This window comes from Electrona antarctica, assembly GCF_951216825.1.
Source record: "Electrona antarctica genome assembly, chromosome: 9".
Classification (NCBI taxonomy): Eukaryota; Metazoa; Chordata; class Actinopteri; order Myctophiformes; family Myctophidae; genus Electrona; species Electrona antarctica.
Window position 1 is genome coordinate 31,353,636 of NC_136790.1, and position 25,956 is coordinate 31,379,591.

Genomic DNA, 25,956 nt, shown 5'->3' on the forward strand with positions numbered 1-25,956 from the left:
AGACTTCCTTCTGCCCATCCTTCCTCATTCACTTTGAGAGCTCTTCTTTCTTCTGCTGTCTTTCAGGTTCGTCCCATTCCTGAAAGGCGTCTTTCTGTCAATAGGATGTGGAACCTTTTGAGAAAAGAAAAAGTTGCTTCTAAATTGGGGGTGGGACGGAAAGTGATGTTTATAAAAACGGGCCAGCATGCGGATAGCGGACGCACCACCTGCTCAGATTGCTATCCGCTAGGTTCTGAAGAGAGTTCACACACAGCCCTGGTTATATAAGCCTCAGATAGGCTCTTTTTTCCTACATGTTTGAATCAAAAGCATGTATAAACCACTTAAGCCCTATTCAAAGATGTTCGGAAATAGCCGTTCTACGAGCTCACAACACATTGCGATGTGTTGTGAGTAGGTAATACCAAACACATAAAAGCTTGAAAGCTTATTTCCATTGAGGTGCGTGCGTGCGTGCGTGCGTGCGTGCGTGCGTGCGTGCGTGCGTGCGAGAGATGAGTGCCATGTGTCGGGGGGTTGCAAAATGTCACCTATAATGACATGCCCAAACTACGGATGAAACCCCCCCTCTCGTTGTGCACCTCTTTGTCATTTCATCTGTCCTCTTGAACTTCAAAGCCTTTTGGGAGCGAGAAAAGTACCACCATGCAATTTCATGGAAGAAATAAAGCCCCCTCTTCATTTATTTCCCCCAGCCAATCAAGATACAGCTTTAGGAATAAGGATATGTGCCTCTCCTCAATGCATTTAAATAAAGATGCTGTAATGAAAGTCGTGCTCCGGTGAAAGAACTTCCAAAATAAGCAGCGCAGGAATGGCATCCTATTAAATAATTGCACAGAAATTAGACACGCATCACAATTTTCCGAGCAATTAATTCCATCCCCCTGCAAAGCCTGTTCCATTCTCTCACCCCATGGGGGCGGGTGGAATGGAATGAGGTGGGGGGAGGGGCCTTGAGTGAGTTTTATTTACCCCTATAATTGGTCCCTCCTTGGCCACGGAACACAGTCAACCAGCGCTCTTTACCTGTGCCAGGCTGCAGCAAAACGCCACCAGATCAATTGATGCCTCGCGGAAAACGATTGGCTCGGTCTTCAGGTGTCAATAACCCCAGGACTCTGATGAGAGAGTAAATGGCAACGATCGGACTTGCTACAGCAGGCACGGTCATTCTTCTGATTCTGGGTATACTTTCAGCGAGTGCTGTGGTTTGGCACGCAATATAAAATACTCTATCACTTGTATTAAAAGGAAGTTGACTTCAGCCCTGCAGGGACACAGTTTATATGCAAGGTGGAGCAATTGCTTTCATGCGTATAATTTTATGTGACCATTTAGTTTACATAGCTCTGCGTGGCCACCTTGTCTCTGTCTGTGTAAGTGATCTTAATTGTGTGTCTGTGTGCGCTCCTTTCCTTCCAGGGCCGAAACCTGATCCCAGCAGCGGCCTCAGGTAATACTAAACTGAACTACACCGTCCTGATTGGAGAAACCCCCTGTATCCTCACTCTATCAGAGAGCCAGCTGCTGTGTGAATGGCCCAATCTCACCGGAGAACACAAAGTCACTGTGAGTTCATCTACATCTTCTGCACCCTACTCAAAAGCAACCCATCTAGTCACTTACCATGGACTACACATGCCCATACTCACAAATATACGCACGCACATAGACAGACATGCAAGCAAAACGGTAAAAAAATGCTCCATGCTCTTTCAGTGTTTCTGTAACTACTGTTTTCTGTGTGTTTGTTTTCCATTCCAACAATCCACTTGATTGCTTTTCACTCCTCTGTTTTTATTCCCTGTCTCCATCAATTACACTGCAGTTGTCTTTTTCCAACTGATACAATTACACACAAACACACACTTGCACACATATCTGGCATGTTTATATCATCATAGCACCTTGTGTCCTGCTTGGGATTGCAACTCTATTGATATTCAATGGAGACTGGTGTGTTCATTCCAAACGCAACAAACACACACCCTTTTATTCAAATGTTAGTGGAGCCAGTACTGCTATGGAGTGATATGATTGGGGGGGGGGGGGGGGGGGGGGGTTGCGTGTGCGTGTGTGTGCGTGCGAGAAAGAGAGATATTCTAGTGGTTCCTAAGACGGCCCGAGGGCACAGATGTTGTTACTTCTGACCCAGATATGAATGGGGGATGTGTGCTGGCTTTTGGCCTGATTTGGCTCAGCTTTGCACAGCATGGCCTGCCAGGCTGCCAACATGGGTACACCACTGGATACCAAGTTGGCTCTGTGTTTTTCTTTTTAGGAGGGTCGGTTTAACTTAATTCAAGGAGTATTGTTGACTGCCCATCTGTGAACCCCCAATTGTTCAGCGTCCACATTTCTGGCAAACCTGGTACAAAGCACTTTTCCCCTTCCCGTGAGATTAATGTATTTTGTCCCTGATACAAATTAGGTAATCAATTTAACTGCAGATGAAAATTAGCATCTTTGCTAAATCCGGTGTATTTACATTGCATTTGTTTGTAATGTCCCATTAGTATGCTTTGTCCCGTCGAAATAAACAAAGTCAAAGTAAAGTAAAATCTTTTCCCAGGTCTACTGTTACAAACAGGACATAAATAAAAGTTCAGAACGTTCAGGGTAGGTATTGTTCTATAAAATATTAGTCGATATATCATTTTTTCCTAGTGATTCATTTGCTCTCTCTCCCACCTGTTTACCAGATTGGGTATCTTGCCCTGCATGTGAGAATTGACCTTGCAGCTATGCGTCAGGGGCTTTGACTTTAAATCTCCATATGTGGATTCACCTTGCAGGTACGCGTGGGGGGTTTCGAGTACTCCCCGGGGACCCTCCAGATCTACTCGGACAGCCTGCTCACCCTGCCTGCCATCATCGGCATCGGAGGGGGTGGCGGCCTCCTCCTGCTGGTCATCATCGTGGTGCTGATAGCCTATAAGAGGAAGTCGCGGGATGCCGACCGCACCCTGAAACGACTGCAGCTGCAGATGGACAATCTGGAGTCCAGGGTGGCCCTGGAGTGCAAGGAAGGTGGGTTTTGGAGAATGTTTATGCAGAAGATTTGCCGTGACCAAAGAACATTCGGAGTGACACCGCTCAAGTTTCTTTAGTACTTTTCTGTCAAATAATTTCAAATGATGCCCCACTTTGCTGTAGCTATTTAACCACATGATGCCTAGCATCTTCCCTATCCTGGGAATGTCATAATAAGCATTTGTCAAGAATAGAACATTCAGCGAAAATAGAAGAATTTCCTTTCAAGATGTTCTTGATTTTTAAGTCTACTGCATATGACAGTAAAAAGAATACGTGTTTTCTGGTTCATCATGACATTGTAGCAGCATCAACAACAACAATAATAATCATAATAATAATAATAGTAAATTGCATTTACTGCACAAGCACAACAGGAATAATCAGTACACAACAGTAGAACAGTAGAACTAGCACAGCTGAACGTTCTTTAATAATCAGTACACAACAGTAGAACAGTAGAACAGTAGAACTAGCACAGCTGAACGTTCTTTGGTGGAAAAATAACATTATTAAGCAAAAATAGAAGACACACACACAGACACACACACACACATGCATTTGATGGGTGTGTGTGTGTGTGTATGCACGTGCAATACACAAAATGCATGCATGCATGTGAGCACACTGTCTAAGTTGGTGTGTTTCCAGAGGAGCACTTTGATCTAAAGCATTCACCAGATGTTGACTCTCTACCCCAGGAGAGAGCAGGCGGCTGGCCTTTCTACCGTTCACACACACAGAGAGAGAGAGAGAGAGAGAGAGAGAGAGAGAGAGAAAAGGTTGGGGGGAATAATCCGAGGGAAATCTTGATGGGATGAGAGGGTAAGGAAGCAAGGGTTCATGAGGAAGAGATGGGTTTATCATGTTGGTAAAGAACAGAACAAAAAAATAGGAGAGTGAGAGAGAGAGAGAGAGTTGGAGAGACACTACTACATTACCATATATTCATTTGGCTGTAGATCCACCGGGAATCTATTGATGCTGTTGCTTGTTTGTCTGGCAAGATAGCGGGGGAAACAGATGGGGGGAGAGAGAGAGAGAGAGAGAGAGAGAGAGTTAATGGAGGGGGGTTATGTGTGACAGGATACTGTGCAGTGAGAGTACAATTCCATTGTAGATTCCAAACTTGTTGCATGGCTTTAGTTTTGCTCGTGTATACAGAACATCACTTTAGTTGCTTGTTTGACTTGTCAAACTATGCGCGTGCGCACGCACGCACGCACACACACACACACGCACACACACACATGCACACACACAGCATGATTGGCTGGGCAGTTTTGTCCTGAGTCCAGGTGCCATGACCCTGTCTGTCCCCTGCTGTCACCACTGTCTGGAAGACGACAACACGATGGATGGAGGCAGGAACAGAGGAAGGGAGAGAGAGAGAGAGAGAGAAAAAAAACGAGAGCTCGTAGAAGAGAGAGAGAACTAAGAACAAAGGGATGAAATATAGCTGTGTGTGTGTGTGTGTGTGTGTGTGTGTGTGTGTGTGTGTGTGTGTGTGTGTGTGTGCGTGCGCGAAAAGATGGATTGGTCATTAGCAGACAGAGCATAAGAAGCAGCTAACAGAGGGAACGGGGAACACTGTGGAAAAGAAAGAGGGAGCAAAGGACGGATTGGAAGATGGAGACAGACAGAGACCAAAAACAAGAGTGGGTGGATGGATGAGGGGGAGATACTTTTTTTGTAATGCCCGCTCCAGTTAACCAACAGTGTTTGAAGAAAGATGTCGGGTTTATGACCCGACAAATACTTTAGACAAACATAGGAGAAATTGGAGGGTACTGGTTGCTGGGCGGAAAGTGTGTCGATCGCATAATCACAACACCCCCCCGTTGGATGCTGGATGAAGACCCATGTTTCATAATCACAACACCCCCCCGTTGGATGCTGGATGAAGACCCATGTTTCATAATCACAACACCCCCCCGTTGGATGCTGGATGAAGACCCATGTTTCATAATCACAACACCCCCCCATTCGATGCTGGATGAAGACCCATGTTTCATAATCACAACACCCCCCCGTTGGATGCTGGATGAAGACCCATGTTTCATAATCACAACACCCCCCCATTCGATGCTGGATGAAGACCCATGTTTCATAATCACAACACCCCCCCGTTGGATGCTGGATGAAGACCCATGTTTCATGCCCTTCACCCTCTCTGGATAAAGACCCATGTTTCATGCCCTTCAACCTCTCTGCCCTCAATTTCTTGTCTGAATAAAGCAAAAACTGACAAGAGTATATAGAGTTCATGTACTGTAACACATCAGTAAAATAAGTAAACAATAAATATAGGATAAAGGCATTTCTTTCCCTGTCAAATGTCATTAAACAACAAGTGTCAAAGAGAAACATCCTAAAACAACTAAATTAAAGTAACAAATATGAAAATATAATACGGAGGAGAGATGTATGAAGAAACAAGGGAACGAGGGAGAGGTGGATAAGAGCAGCCGCGCAACTAGATGTCAGTAGCACACACACCCCCGATTGCGCTGCTGCCGGTGAACAGAGCATCAGCAGCTGCCGGTGAAAACAAGCCCAAACTGCGTTTTGGTTTATAAACAGCGGGACTCTGTACAGTAGTTGTGAACGTACCTAACCTGCTACGATTATGAACAGGGCAGCAGCCACAGCTCAGCGCAGTAGGGAAGGCCCACTGCACCCTGGTCTCTTGTGACTTCCTCCACGTTATTAGCCTACACTCCACCAGAGCTGTTGGGGGGGACGGGGCACGCGACCACCGGCCTCTGCCAAACTTTGGTCAACTCAACTGTCATTGCATCTCTGTGTGTATTTATAATTGTATTTTACTGACTGGACGGGTGGGCGGCCGTGTGCCCCAAATGCCTCTGGGCCCCAACGCAATTGGGTTGTCTGCGTCGTGCTAGTAGTTACGCCCCTGGATAAGAGTAGAGAGGCGAGAGGGAAGACAGATTAGAGAAGATGCAGAAAGAGCACAGTGAAGGGAGAGATAGATGGTAGAAGAGAAGGGTGACCTCTGAGGTGTCACTTTGAGCGAGAGAGGAGAGGAAGAGAGAAAGAGACAGACATGGAGTGACATCAACCATCTGTTAGTCTGGGTTTTGGTCCATTTATTTGTTGGGGTCAGTGTGTGTGCTGGTGCCTTCTGCGTGACGCCACACACGCCCACAAAGGCGTATTCATATATCGTTGTTGTCGGGCAGAAACCTCGTATTTCCATATTTGAAATTTGTATGTTTTTTTTCCATAAATGGATGCCCTGCTTCGTCATACTACAGTGTCACACTAAAGTAGCAAAAATAGAAGATCTACAAGCTTAAAAGTCAACGCGTTGCAATGGGACTTCTTTAGAGCTTGGAGATCTGCTGTTATTGCTATTTTTGAATTTGAATTCTGAAAGGTATCATTTTAGGTTGGACATAAGGTTTCCACCTGACAGCAACGATATTTGAAGCATGCAACAAGTACATATTTAATTTAAATGAGTTGCTTGGCAAAACAATAGCAGAGTTACGAAATACAATACAAGGTTGCATCGCATTGTGACGTGTTGTGAGATTGTAGATAAGATCAGCTATTGTTGGCACGCAATCATTTATAAATTAAGCATTTGAGGAATTTGATATTCATAAAGTCCTTGTGTTGAGACTGATGTTCACTGAGTTAACCACGAGATTGGATGTGATCTCGGTAGATGTGGTTTTTACCTGGACTCGATCACAGAGTGGCAATGGAACACTTGTAAAAACAGTAACACACACACAGGTGAATCATCTGGGCGCTAGGCTAGAATATGTGTTCAGCTAGGCATGCATGTGTGCGTTCTCATACGTACAGGTGCACACAAGGTGATAGATTGCTTTATGTGTGTGTACTCGCATCCTCCCTCATGTGTGTGACTCCACTGCGAACTCCCCTCAAGCCCTCATGAGTGCAACAAGAGTGTGCCTGACTGTTCTTTTCTCCTTCCTTCTACCTTCCATCTTTCTCTCTCTCTTCGTGTCATCTCCACCTCTCCATATTTTCCTTCTGGCTGATTTTTTTGTTTTTTTTGTTTACCGTATTTGTATTGCACAACTACACTTTGAATCGCCTTGTTGAAATGTGCTTTACAGAAAAACTACAATGAATATTTTATTCTGTAGCCCCACTGAAAATGTAAAAATGGAATTATGCATTGACACATCAACAGTCAAACATCAACAGTAATTTCAACAATGTACTGTAACTGCATTGCTAAATGGTTTTTCACATTGTAATTTAATGTAATTGTGCTTTACGTCATTATGCAATGGCTTTATTCAGTCCAACCCCAATCTTTATTTTTTTTAAAAATTATATTATTAATTAATATTAATATTAATTATCTAATGTGATCCTGGGCTCTACACACCCTCCGCCAGCCTAGTCCCCAGCCTAGTGGGGAGAGCAACGGACTTGAACTCATGCTTCCTTCCTGCCTGAGTGTCCAAGTTGCTCCTTTACAGCTGACAGGGGGGAGTTTCCCTGGTTGGATAAGTAGCGCGTGGAAGGAACACGTTATTCCAACCAGTTCCTTTCCCCTCCATCAGGCACCCCGGCTGGCCAGGGGAGGCAGTTTAGAGACCAGGATTACTGCATGTTTTTTGTGAGGGTACCTACCCTAGGGGACACGGGGAGAACATGCAAACTCCACACAGAAAGGCCCTTTCGCCAACCCCGCCTCGGGTATGGGCACTGATGACGCGGAGCAGAGCTTCTTTTTAACAAAAAAATGCGTGCGTGCGTACGTGCGCGTATATATGCTGTCTGGAAGAACTACAAAACTTCATTTTTCAGGAAATGAAAAAACATCCAACTCAAGTGGAGTCAACCAACACGATGTATAGTGTGTTCAATAGCACCGATTTATAACAAAAAAAAGATGGTTAAACTGGTGGAGTTAGCTGGTTTAGCAGATAGTTTGATGATCCAATGGAGTTAGCAGGTTTTCGCCGAAGGACTTTTTAATACTTTCCTTTGGTTCAATAGTTAGCCCCTCAAAAATGGGTGTTTAATTGCATTGATTTATGAAAAAAATAAAATCTGAAACCTCAAAAATGGATTTAGGTGGTTTCTTCCGGACAGCAATGATATAATTGATAAGCCCACATTGTCCACAATAGGGACAACAGGATATTACACCGTATAATAACTAATCCATAACCATCGTCGTCCTCTTGTAGCCTTTGCAGAGCTGCAGACGGACATCCATGAGTTGACCCAGGAGCTGGACGGAGCGGGCATCCCCTTCCTGGACTACCGAACCTATGCCATGAGGGTCCTGTTCCCTGGGATAGAAGATCACCCTGTGCTGAAGGAGATGGAGGTCAGTAGGGTCAGTAGAGAGCACCCCACCCTCATGGACGTGCACATTCACGCACACACACACTCTCGCACACGCATGCATGCACGCACTCTCAATCACTCACTTAAGCAGGTACACACTCTCTCGCACACACAAACACACTATCCACAATCATACAGGGACAAAACACTCACAAGATGAAATGTGTGTGGATACAGTTTTCTAAGGATTGGCTGTGTTGAACACTTTGATGAAAAACAGTTAGCAGAAATTGTACAGCGCCTGGCTGCCTGCTAGGAAGTGAGAATGTGTTGATGAAAATATCACTAGCATATATTGCGTGTGATTGGACGGGTGGAGAAGTGTTTTGTCCGGGAATGGCTTTCACTTGACGGAAACAACGTTATGACTAGAATCTTCAATCTTTCGAGCTCTCTGTAGCTACACTTCAACAACCTTTTGCAGGTCTTTTCTTTAGCTGCTTGAAGGTGAAGTCAATAATATCACATTCATCACCTGTGAATGAAGATGAGGTGCGAATTTGGAGCGAGAAGGGAACTTGCATCAGGAAGGTTTTGTTTAGAGCAGTGACATATATATATATATATATATATATATATATATATATATCGCAGTGCGACACATTGTGAGCTTGTATATATATATATATATATATATATACAAGCTCACAATGTGTCGCACTGCGATGCGTTGTGAGCTTGTAGATCGGCTATTTTCTGTGAAAGACACCGGCCCACACAACTAAGTATAAATCAGGTAGGGGCAGAGCCTGAGACATATCTACTAGTATTATCAGCAGCATTCCAGTGGGCTAGCCTAGCGCGACATTGGATTTTCATTTGTATGAGCCCGTGCAATCACAGCTACAGTAGCGTGCTAGCAGGTAGATCAATTTCTTATTACAGCATGAAGCTCACATCCCCACTTCATACCACCCTCTCTCACTTTCTCTCCCCATGGCTCTCTCCGAGAGGGTGATTTCTGTTTGGAATGGGGAGGTAAAGAGGAAAAGGTGGGAAAAACGAAAATAGGAAAAGATCGATAGAGGACGGAAAGACGGGGCAAATCGGGCGAGAAGGATGGAGAGAAATGTGGAAATTTAGAACCGAGGAACCAAGTGAGATAGACACGTAAGAACGAAGAACATTGTGAGCCCTGTGATGTGAAGGAGGATTGGAAGTGACTCTCCTTTCTCTTCACATACTGTACAAAGCACAAACTTCACAACATTAATGAAGTGTGATGCATGTGAGGCTTTGTAATGAATCCCATTTCCTCACACCTTCCCATGAATCCATTTCTCCACTATAACACATTCTCTTTCTCCATTCCCCTCTCTCTCTCTCTCTCTCTCTCTCTCGCTCTCCCCTCTCTCCTTCATCCATTTTCTTCTTTCTCTTTCTGTCAACCTCTTTCCCCGTCTCTCCGCTTCCCTCCACGCTTCACATCCAGGTCCAGGCCAATGTGGAGAAGGCACTGACGCTCTTTGGCCAGATGCTGACCAAGAAGCACTTCCTGCTGACCTTCATCCGTACGCTGGAGGCCCAGCGTTCCTTCTCCATGAGGGACCGCGGCAACGTGGCGTCGCTCATCATGACCGCCCTGCAGGGGGAGATGGAGTACGCCACGGGGGTCCTGAAGCAGCTCCTGTCCGACCTCATCGACAAGAACCTGGAGAGCAAAAACCACCCCAAGCTCTTACTCAGGAGGTATGGAATACTGTTCTGACTTTTGTTTGTTTGTTTGTTTGTTCATCATTATTAGTTATTAGTATTAGTAGTATTGTTGCTTTTAAATTAGGATTAGGATGTTGACAATAGTCAAGTAGCAACGGGACATATAATGTTGAAACGATCTATACAGTTCTCCCTGAAATGCCCTCCCTCACCTTCAAAAAAATAAAATATAATAATAATGATGATAATATTAAACATTTTAGGTGTGTGAGGTGGAATTTGTTGCCCCCCTCCCAAAAAATGTACCCAATCTGCCCCGCCTGTCTTTGTCAACCATATGCAAGGGTGAAACAATGAGTCGTGTCATGGGCTGAAAAAAAACACTGTGATTGTCTCTTTGTGCCAAAAGAAGAGGCCGTAACAGCAGGGGGGATAACAGTGATGAAAATGAAAGAATGGAGGGAGTGGACACGGGCTCATGAGGACATCTGGTGGGTTTTTATTCTAATACAAGCCAAGCTATGGAACAGGTTTAGAGCTTCTCTCTCCTTCCGTCTCTGTCAACCCTGTCCCTGTCAGAGAGGATTACACCCTTGACTGCACATGCACACACACACACACACACACACACACACACACACACACACACAGGATGAGGAAGGTTGGATGGAAAAAAAGAGGGAAAAGGAGGGGGAAGAAATCTCCTGGATTTGGGGGTGGAGGGGTTGAAGGATAGAGGAATAAGACATAAAAGGATGGGTGGGGGGTCAGATGGAAGGAGGGGGTGGGATGGGGTGAAGGGCATGCAGTGTCCTTCCCCCTTGAAGAGTGGCTGTGATACAAAGGAATAGAAATAAATGGTAAGAGCAATGGTTCTTGAAGTGGGGTCCGGGGACCCCCAGGGGTCCATGAAGGGGTTCCAAGCTGTCCCCAGCAAAAGAGTTTAAATAGCACCAACATCACTTTAACCCCATACTGTACATTGGCTTAAAACATGTCCAATCTACAAGCCTGCAATGCGATATGGGCTTATAGATCTGCAATTTTTTATTGTATAAATAAATGACTTTTTGACCACAGACAACTTGTATGGGCCGGGGTTCCATCCATGGCACATCTTTTCAGGTGTGGGTTAGCGGCCAATTACATATGAAAACGACAGGACTGCACATTAAAGTCCTTAGTGGTAATTTATCTATTTGTAAGTCTCATATAAGACTCCATTTGGTGTGTACAGACATGTGTACAGTCTCAGAAGTTCAATTAACGTTGAAGATTTTACAGTGTAAGACTGTCCTGAGGGCAGACGGACATGAGGGGACAATAAGTCCAATGTGAGACAGTGGAAGTGTGGGCTCTGCGACTGCCACTGGCCACCAGGCAGCGGCATGCAGAAGTGTGTGCAAGCCAGAGAAAAATGGTCTGTCTCAAAATAATTTGGAATTGGACATTAAATGATAAAAGAAAAGTTATGTGTTTTTTACTCCCCCCTCCCTCCCCCTCCTCCTTGGAGAGATATTTAATTAAAAATCTAATCAAATAAATGACTCAGCCAGCACGTCTCTCTCGGTGAATCCTCTTCCAATCCCCTCTTGGGGCATACGGTCACAACACGCTGTCCCTGCGTAGCCTCAGGGGTGGCTGTTAATAAAGCCAGTCAATTATTAAATACTTTTAATAATATTTTTGTGCTATTTGGGTGTTTTAAGGCAAAATACAAACTTGCCTGGACTGGGATAGGGGCTTAGCCCCAGAGCCAAGTGATGGGCGAAAAAAACATTGGTGTTTTTCTTTTGTGGTTCCTGTTTCAGACTTAATTACAAAAATGTATATAAACTCTGTCAGATTCTAATAAGCAGCTTGCTTGGTGTTAACCGCAACTCTTCTCCTGGCCTCCTCAGTCCTCACACAGTTCTCTCCTCTCACCAAATATGTAAAAACCTACAGAAATAATGCTATCTGGGGTGCTTCATCCGTGCGTTATTATCACGGCCTGAAGTCCCTTAAGGAGCACCATTTAATCCCCATACGGATATTCAGGTGTAACAGGTGTATTAATAAAACACAGGACAGGAGTTTGGCTACAGCTAAGAGCAAATGTCAAGTCAAGAGCCGAACTAAAACAAATAAGATTAATAAGACGAATAAGAATATAACAGGGTTAACACAGGATCGTGTGCACTGCAAATTGTACCGTGGTTTGATCAAATCAACATACTCAGGATTTTACTTAACTGTGTGAGAGAAAGAAAATAATCAATCTACAAGACTGTTGTGAGCTGGTAGATCATCTATTTTTGCTTAATGCTTGCCCGAGATTAGGGACTCTAGGGTTGAAGTGGTTTAAGGACAAATATGTATTTCTGGTTCTTAGAATAAAAGTGGCGCGTTCATCGAGTTTGGTTTGTTTAGTACCGCATGGCTTGTGATTGGAAGCATTCTTCAAAGCTCACTATGTGCTGCCGTTGGAACTTAATTGTATCCATTAACAACTTAATTTTCCTCTGGCACTGTGGAGAAGTCATTTACTACAGTGATTCCCAACCTGTAGGCCATCAGGGTATTGCAAGTGTGTCCCCAAATAATTGGCAAAACACTAAGATTTCATTGATTATATAACATTAATATAAAAGAAATGCCATCGTGAATCGTTTAAAAATGTTTTCATTGATACTGATAAATATGAACTTACTATGTTGTTCAATTGATCCAAGCCGCAGCACAATCGATTGATTGGTTGAGCATTCAAATAATTCAAAGGCTTTGCTCTGAAACGGTAGCTGAAAGGGAACTAGGAAACCACGAGGCAAATGAAAGTTATTTCCAGAATGACAGATGATGACTGAGTGTTTAACATTATGTGGATGCTGTTCACCTTGTAGGCTGACTAGGCTCTGTCTGTAATAACACAGTTGAGATTGTTCGCTGCAATCTGTAATTCAAGTGCTGACATCAGTTGACAATCATAATGTATGATACAGTTGCTCAAGTGCCCAAGGCTTGTGGTGTGCACTGCACGGCAATGTATAAAATTGACACCACAGATAACAGCTACACATTTACACATTTGCGAAATATATGCCCAAACGCCCATCCTTATTCCCTGCTTCCCTCTGTACCAGCATAGAAAGCCTGGTTTCTGTTTACTGCTCAGTGCTCAGCTGAGCTCCCTATATCCTGTAATTTATATCCCTATCCACTCTAGACTGGATCTGCAAAATGCAAAGCGAATTGACCCCAGGCTTATCGCCTGCTACCAAGTTGCACCATACTCAATCCTGTTCTGTCCAGGTGTATTGTGCCATTTCCGTCCCCTACTCTAATCCATAATATACAGTATTGAGTATTCCACTGACGCAAAAAAAAACATCCACACATATCCACACAACTCTCAACAAGCAACTTCAGGAGACAGAAGTGTGTGTCGTTAATACTACCAGCCCTTCACCTGCTAGCTCCAAACTGCAGCCACTGGCCTAATTTACTTCCCTTCTCATTTCCTCTTTATTCATTTTGTGTAACTTTATTCTTCGCCACATGAAAATTATATATTTCTCTGCGAAATGGACAATAAATAAATTATCCCTTCCTTTGCTGTACACATAAATTAACCTTCCACCACCATTACTAGCCCATGGCATGGCCAGACTATCTCTGCGTAGATATTAGTCTGGAACTTTGGTGTGGAAGATTCATTTCCAAGGGGCTGTTACAAACATACTCAAATGGCACCGCAAAAAATTTCCCACTTTGAATCGTGGACTCTGATTGGTCACACACAACTCTGGGGTGAGCAAAATGTAATTCAAGCCAAGGGATGCTAGACCAATCTGCCCAGGCCTATTCTTTTTTTGCTGTGGCAGATTCGTCTGGTTTACAGGCTACACCAGTGTGCTTGTGGAAAATATAGTTTGGAAAGTAATGAAACATAACCCAGTTACCACAACCCACTAACCCACCTTAGGAGTATTGCATTCCACATTCACATAGGTGTGAACATGGTGATAGTGAGAGGAAAATTAATTTCAAAATAGGAGCTCGGGGTGTAGGGCAGATATGGCAGCTTTTACTCTGAAAGCCCCCCCTTCCGTTCCGTACAAAAAACGGAAGGCATAATGTTGCTTGCTTACCTCGCGTTGATTACGATAAAGTATCTCTAGAAGCGTTAATATTTTAAACGAGAGGCATGTTGAAGTCAGAAGTATACCCATCTGGTCAAAACCACGGAGAGCTCCGTAGATTACGAGCCTTTGTTTCTGAGCGCTAAACAAGGGTGGGTGGGTGTGGGTGTGTGTGTTAAAACTATGGTCCTGAAATCAACTTTTATTCCCCATTTTATGCGTGCTTTCCTCAACATACCCCTGGCACCAGCTTCCTTTTAGCTGTTTAACAAATTAGACCCAATAAGTCTGTTAATTACAATGCCTTATAATTGCGCTGTTTTCTTTCTGTGGGCTTGTGTGTGTGTGTGCTGTGTGTGCATGTCCACACACGGAGGGTTCCCCTCATTACTCTGCAGGTTCGCAATTAACGAGAGAAGTTAGCAAATTATACTAATTGCTGTATTTTTAATGAAGATGGGTGGGTTTACTTTTGAGAAGGGGGGGGGCAGATGAAACAATGAGAGAAATGGAGAGCGTTTGTTATGCCAAGGTAATTTGTTTGAGTGTGAGGGGGGGGGGGGGGGGGGGGGGAAGGCTTGCGGTGTCTGATAATTCCATGTTTCCCTTTGATGTGTGAACGCGTATTAACCCCACAACCACCACCACCATGATGAAAGTGTTGGTTTTTGTGGCCACAGATCTTAGCCAGAGGCCTTGTTTAGGTTTGCTTGTTGCAACAGAGGGAAGTGGTTTGGGGAAACGTCCAAAGCCTCTTGTCTTGCGGTTCATGTGCTGATGTGTTTGAGTTGAGAAAACGACAAATCTCTCTTTTCTTCCTTCCTCTCTTTCCTTTCACATGCTTATAATATATTTCCTTTTTTCCCCTTCACTCTTTCACCCGACCCTATTTCTATCCCACACCCTCTCTTATATCTTTCCTACTCCATTCATCCCTCTCCCCCAGGACGGAGTCGGTAGCGGAGAAGATGCTCACCAACTGGTTCACCTTCCTTCTTAACAAGTTCCTCAAGGTAAGGTTGCACGCACGCACGCATGCACGCACGCACGCACGCACACACAGCTGCAATGTTAGATAAGGCAGTGGTATCAGACTACCTGTCTGATACCTGTACCAGAATAACTGTGCCTTTCATGTAGTGAGTTTCTGTGTGTGTTGTGAGCTCTGCTGTGTTCTGATCACCGTAGCCTGTCACACTAACCTGTATCTGTCGATGGATATACTTCTGGGTTGTATGTGTGTATGTGGATAGGCTGTCTGTCTGTCTGTCTGTCTGTCTTTCTTTTTCTCTCTATTTCTATCTCTCCTCTGCTGAAATGTATTCAGAAACTATGCTAAATTCATGTGTTGCGGCTAATCAGTTAGAGCAGCTAGTGACACTACGGCTCGCCTCTGTGAAACTATAGCCTAAACAGGCATTCTGTTGGACAGCTAGTCAACAAGCCAGGCCCCTCTAGCGGTCTAGTGTGTATTTTGTGTGTTTATTGGCTCTAGGAGTGAGGCTGGCCAATCAGCCTCACTGCTAGAGCTGGACTCACAGACAGCAGACTTAAGTTACCATGGGAGCTGTCTCTGGAAACTGTGTGCGTGTGCACGTACTTGCGTAAGTGTCCTTCCTTCTGTCTATTAAATAGCTGTCGGTCTAATTACTTCAGATGAGACAGGAATTAACTTGGATGGAAAGACAAGGGCATCAAAGGATGGAGAGGGAGAGAGAGCTGAAAGTAGAGAAGTATGAATAGAGTGTGATAGAAGTCAAGTCGGTGTTTGTGAAAGGACTCAACATTCATGCGTTCTGCTTAATATTTATACCCCCTACTTAAGAGAGACATTTAGAAAGTTATATTATAGCATTCAGGTACATTCATTGTGACATGGTGACTCACTCTGCTGCACTCATTCCACAGAATGCTGCTCTGAGTAAATGTAAAAGAGCGAGAGAGAAAAATAACAACCCTGCATTAGATTAGTTCGGTTTAAACAAGCAGTCAAGTGTAATTAGCTCAAGTTTATAGCTACTTTTACTTTTATTTTTTCATCAGATCAATGATTTTTTATTGGCAGTTTCCAATGATCTCCAGTCAACACATCATGACTGCATGTGGCCTCGTTGGCACTGCTGTTCTAACAGCTGTTTACATCTATCAGCCTGGTGTGCAGTATTCTAATTGAAAACATCAGCAGGATTTAATTCTGTTGAACCGGGGGAGCTGAGTTCACCATGGCTATGGTCTATGTGTTAGGTCTTTAGGTCTGAGTTCACCATGGCTGTGGTCTAGGACTAGGTCTTTAGGTCTGAGTTCACCATGGCTGTGGTCTAGGACTAGGTCTTTAGGTCTGAGTTCACCATGGCTGTGGTCTAGGACTAGGTCTTTAGGTCTGAGTTCACCATGGCTGTGGTCTAGGACTAGGTCTTTAGGTCTGAGTTCACCATGGCTGTGGTCTAGGACTAGGTATTTAGGTCTGAGTTCACCATGGCTGTGGTCTATGTGTTAGGTCTTTAGGTCTGAGTTCACCATGGCTGTGGTCTAGGACTAGGTCTTTAGGTCTGAGTTCACCATGGCTGTGGTCTATGTGTTAGGTCTTTAGGTCTGAGTTCACCATGGCTGTGGTCTATGTGTTGGGTCTTTAGGTCTGAGTTCACCATGGCTGTGGTCTATATGTTAGGTCTTTAGGTCTGAGTTCACCATGGCTGTGTTCTATGTGTTAGGTCTTTGGGTCTGAGTTCACCATGGCTGTGGTCTATGTGTTAGGTCTTTAGGTCTGAGTTCACCATGGCTGTGGTCTATGTGTTAGGTCTTTGGGTCTGAGTTCACCATGGCTGTGGTCTATGTGTTAAGTCTTTAGGTCTGAGTTCACCATGGCTGTGGTCTATGTGTTAGGTCTTTAGGTCTGAGTTCACCATGGCTGTGGTCTATGTGTTAGGTCTGAGTTCACCATGGCTGTGGTCTATGTGTTAGGTCTTTAGGTCTGAGTTCACCATGGCTGTGGTCTATGTGTTGGGTCTTTAGGTCTGAGTTCACCATGGCTGTGGTCTATGTGTTACTGTAGGTCTTTAGATCTGAGTTCACCATGGCTGTGGTCTATGTGTTAGGTCTTTAGGTCTGAGTTCACCATGGCTGTGGTCTATGTGTTAGGTCTTTCTAGGCCTGGGCTTGACTTCAAATCAATATGATTTTAAACTTTTGCCTCCATTATTTTTTAAAGTGGGGGAAAAAAGCAGATCTATAGTCGTGAGCTCGTAGAGTAGAGTAGATTCTCGTACGCCACAATTATACAATTTAGTATTATACAAAAAAAACATCATGATGATGCATCATTATTGTTAATGCTGAGACGAGGCACATGTGAAAACATGTCCATGAGGGTGGAAACCTTGTATGTCCAAAACCTTTTTTACTACCGTATATATTTCAAACATTATAAAATAGTAAGAATATCAAATCTACAAGCTTGTAGATCTGCAAGTGTTAAGTACATGTGTGTGATGTGTGTATGATGAAGTACTGAAGGGCATTCATTTGTGAAATCAAAAGTTTAAAATTTAAAAAGTTTTAAATATGGAACTAGGAGGTTTCTACCTGACAGCAGCGATATGGAGCGTTCAATAGAGAGAAGGTGTGTGTGGGCAGTGCTTAGTTGGCAGCACCACAGAGGGGGGGGGGGGGGGGGGGGTCTCCCAGCGCTCGTTGCCTGGTTGACATGTCTCACACACCAAAGTGCTTCTCCAAGCGCTTTTCACTCCTTAGTCGTTAACCTTCTATTAACTCCTCCATCAATTGCCACTCACTCACATTCTCACTCTTTTCTCTCTCTCTCTCTCTCTCTCTCTCTCTCTCTCATTCACTCACACGCACATACACACACACGCACACACTCATGCGCATACACAATCACACACCTTATTAAATGGTGTTTTTCCCCCAGAAGAATGTGTGTGTGTGTGTGTGTGTGTCAATGGCAAACACAGGCCATAACCTTGTCATTTACTACTCTGCCTATGGGAGGCCGCAACAAAAACATAGATATAATAGAAATAGGTGGTCAGCAATGCTGTGTTGGTATTTCATCAGGTTTTTGTTGTGGATGGAAAATCACAACACAGCTGCAAGCTGCATTTTGAAGCATTGGATTGTATTGGAATGCATTCTCATGTTATTCTGACACTCTTCATTTGTTTTGTTTGATTTCTTTCTTTCTTTCTTTCTTTCTTTCTTTCTTTCTTTCTTTCTTTCTTTCTTTCCCTCCCTCCCTCCCTCCCTCCCTCCCTCCCTCCTACCCCCTGGCGTTAGGAGTGTGCTGGGGAGCCTCTGTTCATGCTGTACTGTGCCATGAAGCAGCAGATGGAGAAGGGGCCGATAGATGCCATCACAGGAGAGGCCCGCTACTCGCTCAGCGAAGACAAACTCATCCGACAGCAGATTGACTACAAGACACTGGTGAGTAAACAGTGTAGTCGGTGTGTGTGTACAGAGGGACACGCTGGGTCTGGACAGGAGTCTAACTGTGCCTTTTTGATGGATACCATGGCACTGGTGGCATATGTTGGCCTATACATTCTGTGTGCTTTGTCTGTGATCCTCTCTCCTGCTCTGCTCATGTCTTATTTAACTTCCCCTAATCATTTAGAGTAAACTCCAAAAGATTCTAAATAAAAAACAGGCAACTTAATTCCTGTGAATTTTGAATTTTGAATTTGTGGAAAAATAACATTGAATGTCATAGTCTAATCCCCGATTATAATACAACCCATTGGAGAAAAAAAAACCTACTCTTATATTCAGGCCAATGGGGAATATGGATTGATGAGTTTTCTTTTTTCTTTTAGTTAAGTCAGCAATAAGCTATTTGTTTTATTTGTGTAAGCACACGGATGGGTAAAATTGTTGTCAGTGGTCCCTGTGCTCAGGACCTTTACATCATAAACGCGACATTGAATTCCGGTACAATACACAAAACCACAATGATCCATATTGCAGCACCACTTCTTCAGCCGTTGTTGTTCAATTAGTTTGCAGTTCACAAATGACTCCAGGGTCACATGCATCGATAATAACGTCCCCTGGTCTCTTCTGAAATCCGTATCTGAATGCCCTTTGCCCTCTGTCCCCTGTAGACGCTGCACTGTGTAAACCCGGAAAACGAGAATGCACCGGAGGTGACGGTTAAGGGTCTGAACTGTGACACGGTGACCCAAGTGAAGGAGAAGCTGCTGGATGCTGTGTACAAAGGCACTCCGTACTCCCAGAGACCCAAAGCATCTGATATGGACCTGGGTGAGTCGCACGCACGGACGCACGCATGCATGCATACACGCATGCACGCACACAAACACTGAGTATTCCCTTAATTTTTGCCATTGTAAGCTATTATATTATAGCTTACGATGGCAAAAATGAAGAAAGACACCTAGTGGACAAATTCATCTACACTCTTGATCTCTCTGCCGCATTCTTTAATTAACAAACGTGTGTGTGTGTGTGTGTGTGTGTGTGTGTGTGTGTGTGTGTGTGTGCGCGCGCGTGTGCGTGTGTGTGTGTGTGCGTGTGTGTGTGTGTGTGTGCGTGTGCGCGACAGAATGGCGCCAGGGCAGGATGGCTCGCATCATCCTTCAGGACGAGGACGTCACCACCAAAATAGACAATGACTGGAAGAGGCTCAACACACTGGCTCACTACCAGGTAACATTCTGGGAACCATGTTCATTCAGTCGCTGCTGGTGTTATGCCAACAAAATGTCCACCATTTGATAAAGGGGACAACTCGCTGTGCACAAGTACACAAGAACATTGGAAGCTGAAGGTAGCTTAAGGTAAAAGCTAAGTCCTTGTTTGACTGTGTTTGTGTTGTTGTTGCTTCAGGTGACAGATGGCTCAGTGATTGCCTTAGTGCCAAAGCAGAACTCGGCCTACAATATCTCCAACTCCTCCACATTCACAAAGTCCCTCAGCAGATACGGTAAGAGGTGTGTGTGTGTGTGTGTGTGTGTGTGTGTGTGTGTGTGTGTGTGTGTGTGTGTGTGTGTGTGTGTGTGTGTGTGTGTGTGTGTGTGTGTGTGTGTGTGTGTGTGTGTGTGTGTGTGTGTGTGTGTGTGTGTGTGTGTGTGTGTGTGTGTTGTACAGTATGGCATTCCCTTCTATCTCTGCCCTCAGTTTGCTGTCTCTCTTCTGTCCTATCTACATAAAGTAGAAACAAAACTCAATTTCAAACACGTCGTGCAACCGTAAAACCTTCTCCAACAGAAAGCAGCAGGTTTAGAATAGATGGTGAAGCATAGTGACTATTGTCTGTGTCGAACAGCAGTCTGTGTCACATCACTGTGTGCCTCAGTCACTTTAGCCTTTACATTGGATAGATGGATGAATTGATGAAGGAGGACAGGACCGTCACCCCAGTCCAGCTGTGGGACGTGGCAGGTTGGCTGTATGGCTTCCTGCTTGTCTAGCTGGTTGTTTATGTCCACCCCATCTTGAGCTCTAGCTCTCATGTCTATTTGTGTTTAGCTCTCTCTCTCTCTCTCTCTCTCTCTCTCTCTCTCTCTCTCTCTCTCTCTCTCTCTCTCTCTCTGTCTTCCTTGCTCACACCTTGTCACTTCCTCTACCTCCCGGATGATCTTTTCATGTCTCTCTCTCTCAAATGCTCTCTTTAAGGATAAAGGGAAACTTATCCAATTATTAACCTAAATCCCATTGTTCTGGGCAAAACATAAAATGTCTACTTCTGTGTATTTCTCCAAAACAACACGTTTGTTGTCATTGTTTTGCAATGTCAACTATTCACAGAGAAATTCACAGAAGACAGTGTATTTTTGTAGACACATAACTGAATCCCTTCATATAGTATTCTGTTGTGAAGACATGTGAAACAATTTCCAATGTGTTCTAAGCTCTCAAAGGATCCAGAAAAAGTCCACCATGTAAAACATGTAGACATGTTTTACGTAGGCTGGTGGAGTTATGTCAGAGCTGGTGAGGGCGAGCTCTCGAGACACAGAACACATTGGGAAGTGTTATTATGTCACATTTTCACATCTCATCACAATAGAATGATATAGGATTCAGGTAAAAGAAAATCGGTGAAGTGGCCTTTTAACCACCCTGTGCCCCATTTATATCCAATAACCTGTCCATGAGTCTTATCTAGCTGACACACACGCAGACCCGCTAGCTCTGTCTGCTTCCACTGCATGGCAATGTAGCTGCCCTAAATTCTCTCAGTCCATCCCAGCTTTTGTGTGGATGTGATATGGTGTTCAAATCAAAAGCTTAATGTTCCTTCCTTGTCGTAAAATAGGGGATAACTGTCCGATTTGGAGCAAGAGAGTGGAGAGATTGACACACAAATATATTCTGCAATAAAAGAGTGACATTTAAGTAGGAGAAGCTGTCACCTTAAAAAGAAGAATACAAAGTGTGGGTTCTTTAGCCATTGTGAATTGTTTAGTCATACTTTATTTAAATTTATTTCCAGTTACTGAGAGTAACTGTTCTCAGAGAGATGGGACACAAATGGAAGCACAACAATGCACATAGATTGATAAAATAAGAGCCACTAAATATGATAAAGTGCTCCGGTGCAATTGCCAACTTCACTCAGTCGTCACCTGTCTTCCGGTTCAGAGAGCATGCTGAGGACCGCCAGCAGTCCAGACAGCCTGCGCTCCCGGACTCCCATGATCACCCCAGACCTGGAGAGTGGAACCAAACTATGGCACCTGGTGAAGAACCACGACCACTCAGACCAAAGGGAGGGTGACAGAGGCAGCAAGATGGTGTCTGAGATCTACCTGACCAGACTGCTGGCAACTAAGGTATGTGGATGGCCACATACTGCCAAGTTAACTACAGTTACATAACTGCTGAGCTAAAAAAAAAATAATAATAATAATTATGAAGTTTGCATAATTAAACGTTGATGAAAGACCCCACACAAAGTAGATGTTCTGCTTGCCATGTTTACATTGCAGAGACCACCAGAGATTCTGTTGCGCATGACAAGGAAAGGACAATGTTTCTTTTTTTTTAAGAAAAAGCCTTCGTAGTGTCGAGTCTGAAGTCATCTGTGCGACTCAAGGTCGAGGCTGAAGTTTCAAACTCGAGTCCCCAACTCTGCACACCCGCATGTACAATGTTAGACCAAAGCTCTCTGCACCAAATCCTTGTCATTTAGCCAGGTTCCACCAGCAGCCCTCATTGACCTTTGTTTGGTGGGCGTCTCAAAGCTCATTAACATTTTTCAGAAGGATATGAATACACACGCTGGACTGATTGTTTATGTCTTAATTAGGAGGCTGACCTTTGACTATTGAGTTGTTTGGTTGGTGCCCATTGGCGCCCTCGGGGCTTCATCAGCCTTGGCCTTTAGCCAACTCTGTTATTGTACTTGCCAAAACCTTATACATCCTCTTGACCAGAGGTTCTCAAACATTCTTTTCATGTCAAGGACCTCCAAATGAAGCCATGTTGTTAGATTTAATGTAGTCCATAAATCTAATGGTGGGGGGGGGGGTACACACTATTTGCACATCTTTGTGATTTACAGTGTGTTCATGCATGAGTTCAGACCAGGCTCGGAAAGGTTTGCGTTCAATGTGTGTATTGATGTGTTGGAGAAACCAAGTTTGGGTCAATGCGTATTTCATCCCTCAGTAAACTGTCGATCTGTCGTCGGTACGATCGACGTCCCAATGCTGAAGGAAAAACTGCTTTCTGAAACATCAGTAGTGCCCATGGCAACATTCCATTCTGGCAACTGTTAATGTTGGTGCTATTTTAGCACCTTTACTCCTGTGTCGCACACACACACACACACACACACACACACACACACACACACACACACACACACACACACACACACACACACACACACACACACACACACACACACACACACACACACACACACACACAAACCCTTAAAGGCAGTACAGTATCACACTCATTTGCAGGTGCTAACTAGCACAATGATTCTGCTCAACCCCCCCCGTCATGAGCTCAGGACTTCCATTGTTCTCAGTGCAGGTAGGAAAGTGCAAGAGCAGCAGGACCAGGGTTGATTGGGATCAGAAAATAATTAACATGCAAGCCAGGGGAAAACAACTGGGGACTTGCAGAATTGTAGTTTGTTCTTATTTGTTACAGTGGCCCAAAGCTTTGTGTGTTTGGGATGCTGATTTATGGATATGTGAATCAATGGGAGAGCGAGCAGAGAATAGATTCCGGTTATAGCCAGTTTCAGAAACGTTTGTAAGACGGAGGGTTTGCCACTTAGAGATGGAAAATAGGGAGATGCAAGCGGCGGGGGGGAGGAGATTTCGAATAATTTCAATTTCACAGGAGTTTGCAAAGATTCAGTGACTACAAAGTGATGTGACGAGAAGCACATTGCTGAGAGGCCTTCAGCTGAACCCTCACTGGGCCACATCCTAAATACGAGACAGAGCGCTCGTCATTAACCGCTGTCATAAACCATCAGTCACATCAATGAAAGCATAGCTCTGTTATGTTGCATCGCTAGCTTCTGACAGCCATTTGGCGTAGCTAGACCATCACAGATGTAGAAATATTGAGCCAAAACCGTTTCTTAATTATTGTATTGTGACTCAAAGACAATCCTTAATTACCGCTGCCACGGGGGTAATGTTTTCGCCCCACGACTGTCTATCTGTTAGCAGGATATCTTCGATCAGTTTAGAACGGGTTAGCAGGAAAGACTAGCAGTGGGCGTGGTCACAACTTCTGAACAGATTAACATAACACCACAGTACATTGAAAAGGGTTCATCATACTGACACCTTGGTGGATCTAATACTGACACAATGGTATATGAAACGGCCTGGTGATGCTATTGCTCAATAAACGAATAATATGATATGTGGTATGCTCTTCAACCAGACTTTACTACATTTGTAACCATGACTGCATTAGACATTACACAATATTATAATGCAGCTGGGTCGTTGAGGTGTTCTATGAGCATACAAGGCCCTAAGTGTTTATATATTTGTCTTTAGGGCACACTGCAGAAGTTTGTGGACGACCTGTTTGAGACCATCTTCAGCACAGCCCACCGAGGCAGCGCCTTGCCCTTGGCCATTAAGTACATGTTCGATTTTCTGGATGAGCAGGCCGACAAACACAACATATCTGACTCGGATGTACGGCACACTTGGAAGAGCAACTGGTGAGTCCGGGTGTATGTTAGTGTGTATGTATGAATGTATGTGTACATGCATGCCCGTGGAAGCGGCATTATTGCATGAGAGGTGTATGGGGACTGTGTGTGTGTTAGAGTCACGGGGAGGGCTTTTACAGTTTGAGTGGACTGCTGTCTGCTCTGGACAGCAGTCCACTAAAACAGTTCTGCTCTGGAAATGTAGCACAACATTCTGTGCTGCAATGAATCTGAGACACATTTCACTAGATGTATAGAATATAGAAGGATGTATTTCATTCTATACATCCTTACCTCCGGGTTTATTTTATTATTTTAAGTCATCACTTTGACTCCATTTGACCAAGTGCTGTGTGCGCAACTTCATTGAAAGCATCGCTCCCTGCACCATTACTGCCGCTAGGTGGCAGCATAAGCCCAGGAATACCACCCATCTGCTCTAACTCTGCTATCCTTGTTTTATTTCCGGGTTATTCAGTGAGGTGGGGGCTTTTGTTACGAGCACAGTGATCAGTCGCATTAGCTCAGACCCCTTAGCTATCATTACAAACACTTTACATGTGCTCAGCGATGCGATACAAACTCACAAATGATTTACGATCGTCGGGATGCTCGACGGCTCACCATTGACAGCGATCGAACCTTTTGAGATACAGTGCTTTGAAAATCCTGTTATAATGGAGGCTCAATGGAGCTGGATTAAAAAATCCCATAGCTGGAGGCTCTCCATAGTAACCGGAGCAATGCTAAAAGGTAAATTGACGGTTGCCACTTTCATATATGGAGTATACGGTTGTCTACGAACATACACGTAGTTAGCACCTTTAGGTACCGATAGCCTAGCTACGTTTATAAACGTAGATAGCAGTGAAAAAAGTTAACAGCTTGTTAAAACGGTATAACTGCAACTATGTCTTTCTTCATCTCTCTCTCTCGTTGTCCTTCCAGTCTTCCACTGAGGTTCTGGGTAAACGTGATCAAGAACCCCCAGTTTGTGTTCGACATCCACAAGAACAGCATCACAGACGCATGCCTGTCAGTGGTGGCCCAGACTTTCATGGACTCGTGTTCCACATCAGAACACAAGCTGGGGAAGGACTCGCCTTCCAACAAGCTGCTATATGCTAAAGACATCCCCAACTACAAGAACTGGGTAGAGAGGTATGTGTAACGTTGGAGTATCTTGTAGAATATAGTATTGTAGATGTAGATATATCCGACATGAAAATGGGAAGGAGGGTGGTTGAGTTACCCCTTCTTTCTGGAACAGTTCCTTAGTATACATTGTACACGATCCTCATTTGTCTTTTCTCAATGTTTTGTCTTTGTCCTCCAGGTACTACTCCGATATCTCCAGGATGCCGGCCATCAGTGACCAGGACATGAGTGCCTATCTAGCAGAGCAGTCTCGCCTGCACCTCAGCCAGTTCAACAGCATGTCAGCCCTGCACGAGATCTACTCTTACATCGTCAAGTACAAAGACGAGGTGAGGAAGAGAGTGAGCTTTAGCAGCAGAGCTGTTTTGGTCCTGCCAAGGTCTTTTTTTCTCACCTTGATCATTGAGTATTTTGTTAAATAAAGCAACTCCAACACCT

General features: G+C 44.2%; 1 protein-coding gene across 2 annotated transcripts in view; it reads left to right on the forward strand.

Moving 5' to 3' along the window:
* plxna1b (plexin A1b) overlaps positions 1-25,956 on the forward strand; it is a 221,644-nt gene that overhangs the window by 192,954 nt on the left and 2,734 nt on the right. The window contains exons 19-31 of one of the 2 annotated variants that reach the window (XM_079509891.1): positions 1,429-1,575; positions 2,802-3,036; positions 8,244-8,395; positions 9,839-10,095; positions 15,130-15,196; positions 18,477-18,623; positions 19,301-19,460; positions 19,762-19,865; positions 20,046-20,142; positions 21,804-21,994; positions 24,200-24,369; positions 25,309-25,521; positions 25,697-25,847. In XM_079509891.1, the coding sequence (XP_079366017.1) occupies positions 1,429-1,575; positions 2,802-3,036; positions 8,244-8,395; positions 9,839-10,095; positions 15,130-15,196; positions 18,477-18,623; positions 19,301-19,460; positions 19,762-19,865; positions 20,046-20,142; positions 21,804-21,994; positions 24,200-24,369; positions 25,309-25,521; positions 25,697-25,847 (2,091 nt within the window). The remainder of the gene's footprint in view (positions 1-1,428; positions 1,576-2,801; positions 3,037-8,243; positions 8,396-9,838; positions 10,096-15,129; positions 15,197-18,476; positions 18,624-19,300; positions 19,461-19,761; positions 19,866-20,045; positions 20,143-21,803; positions 21,995-24,199; positions 24,370-25,308; positions 25,522-25,696; positions 25,848-25,956) is intronic. The other variant, XM_079509892.1, reaches the window with a different exon arrangement.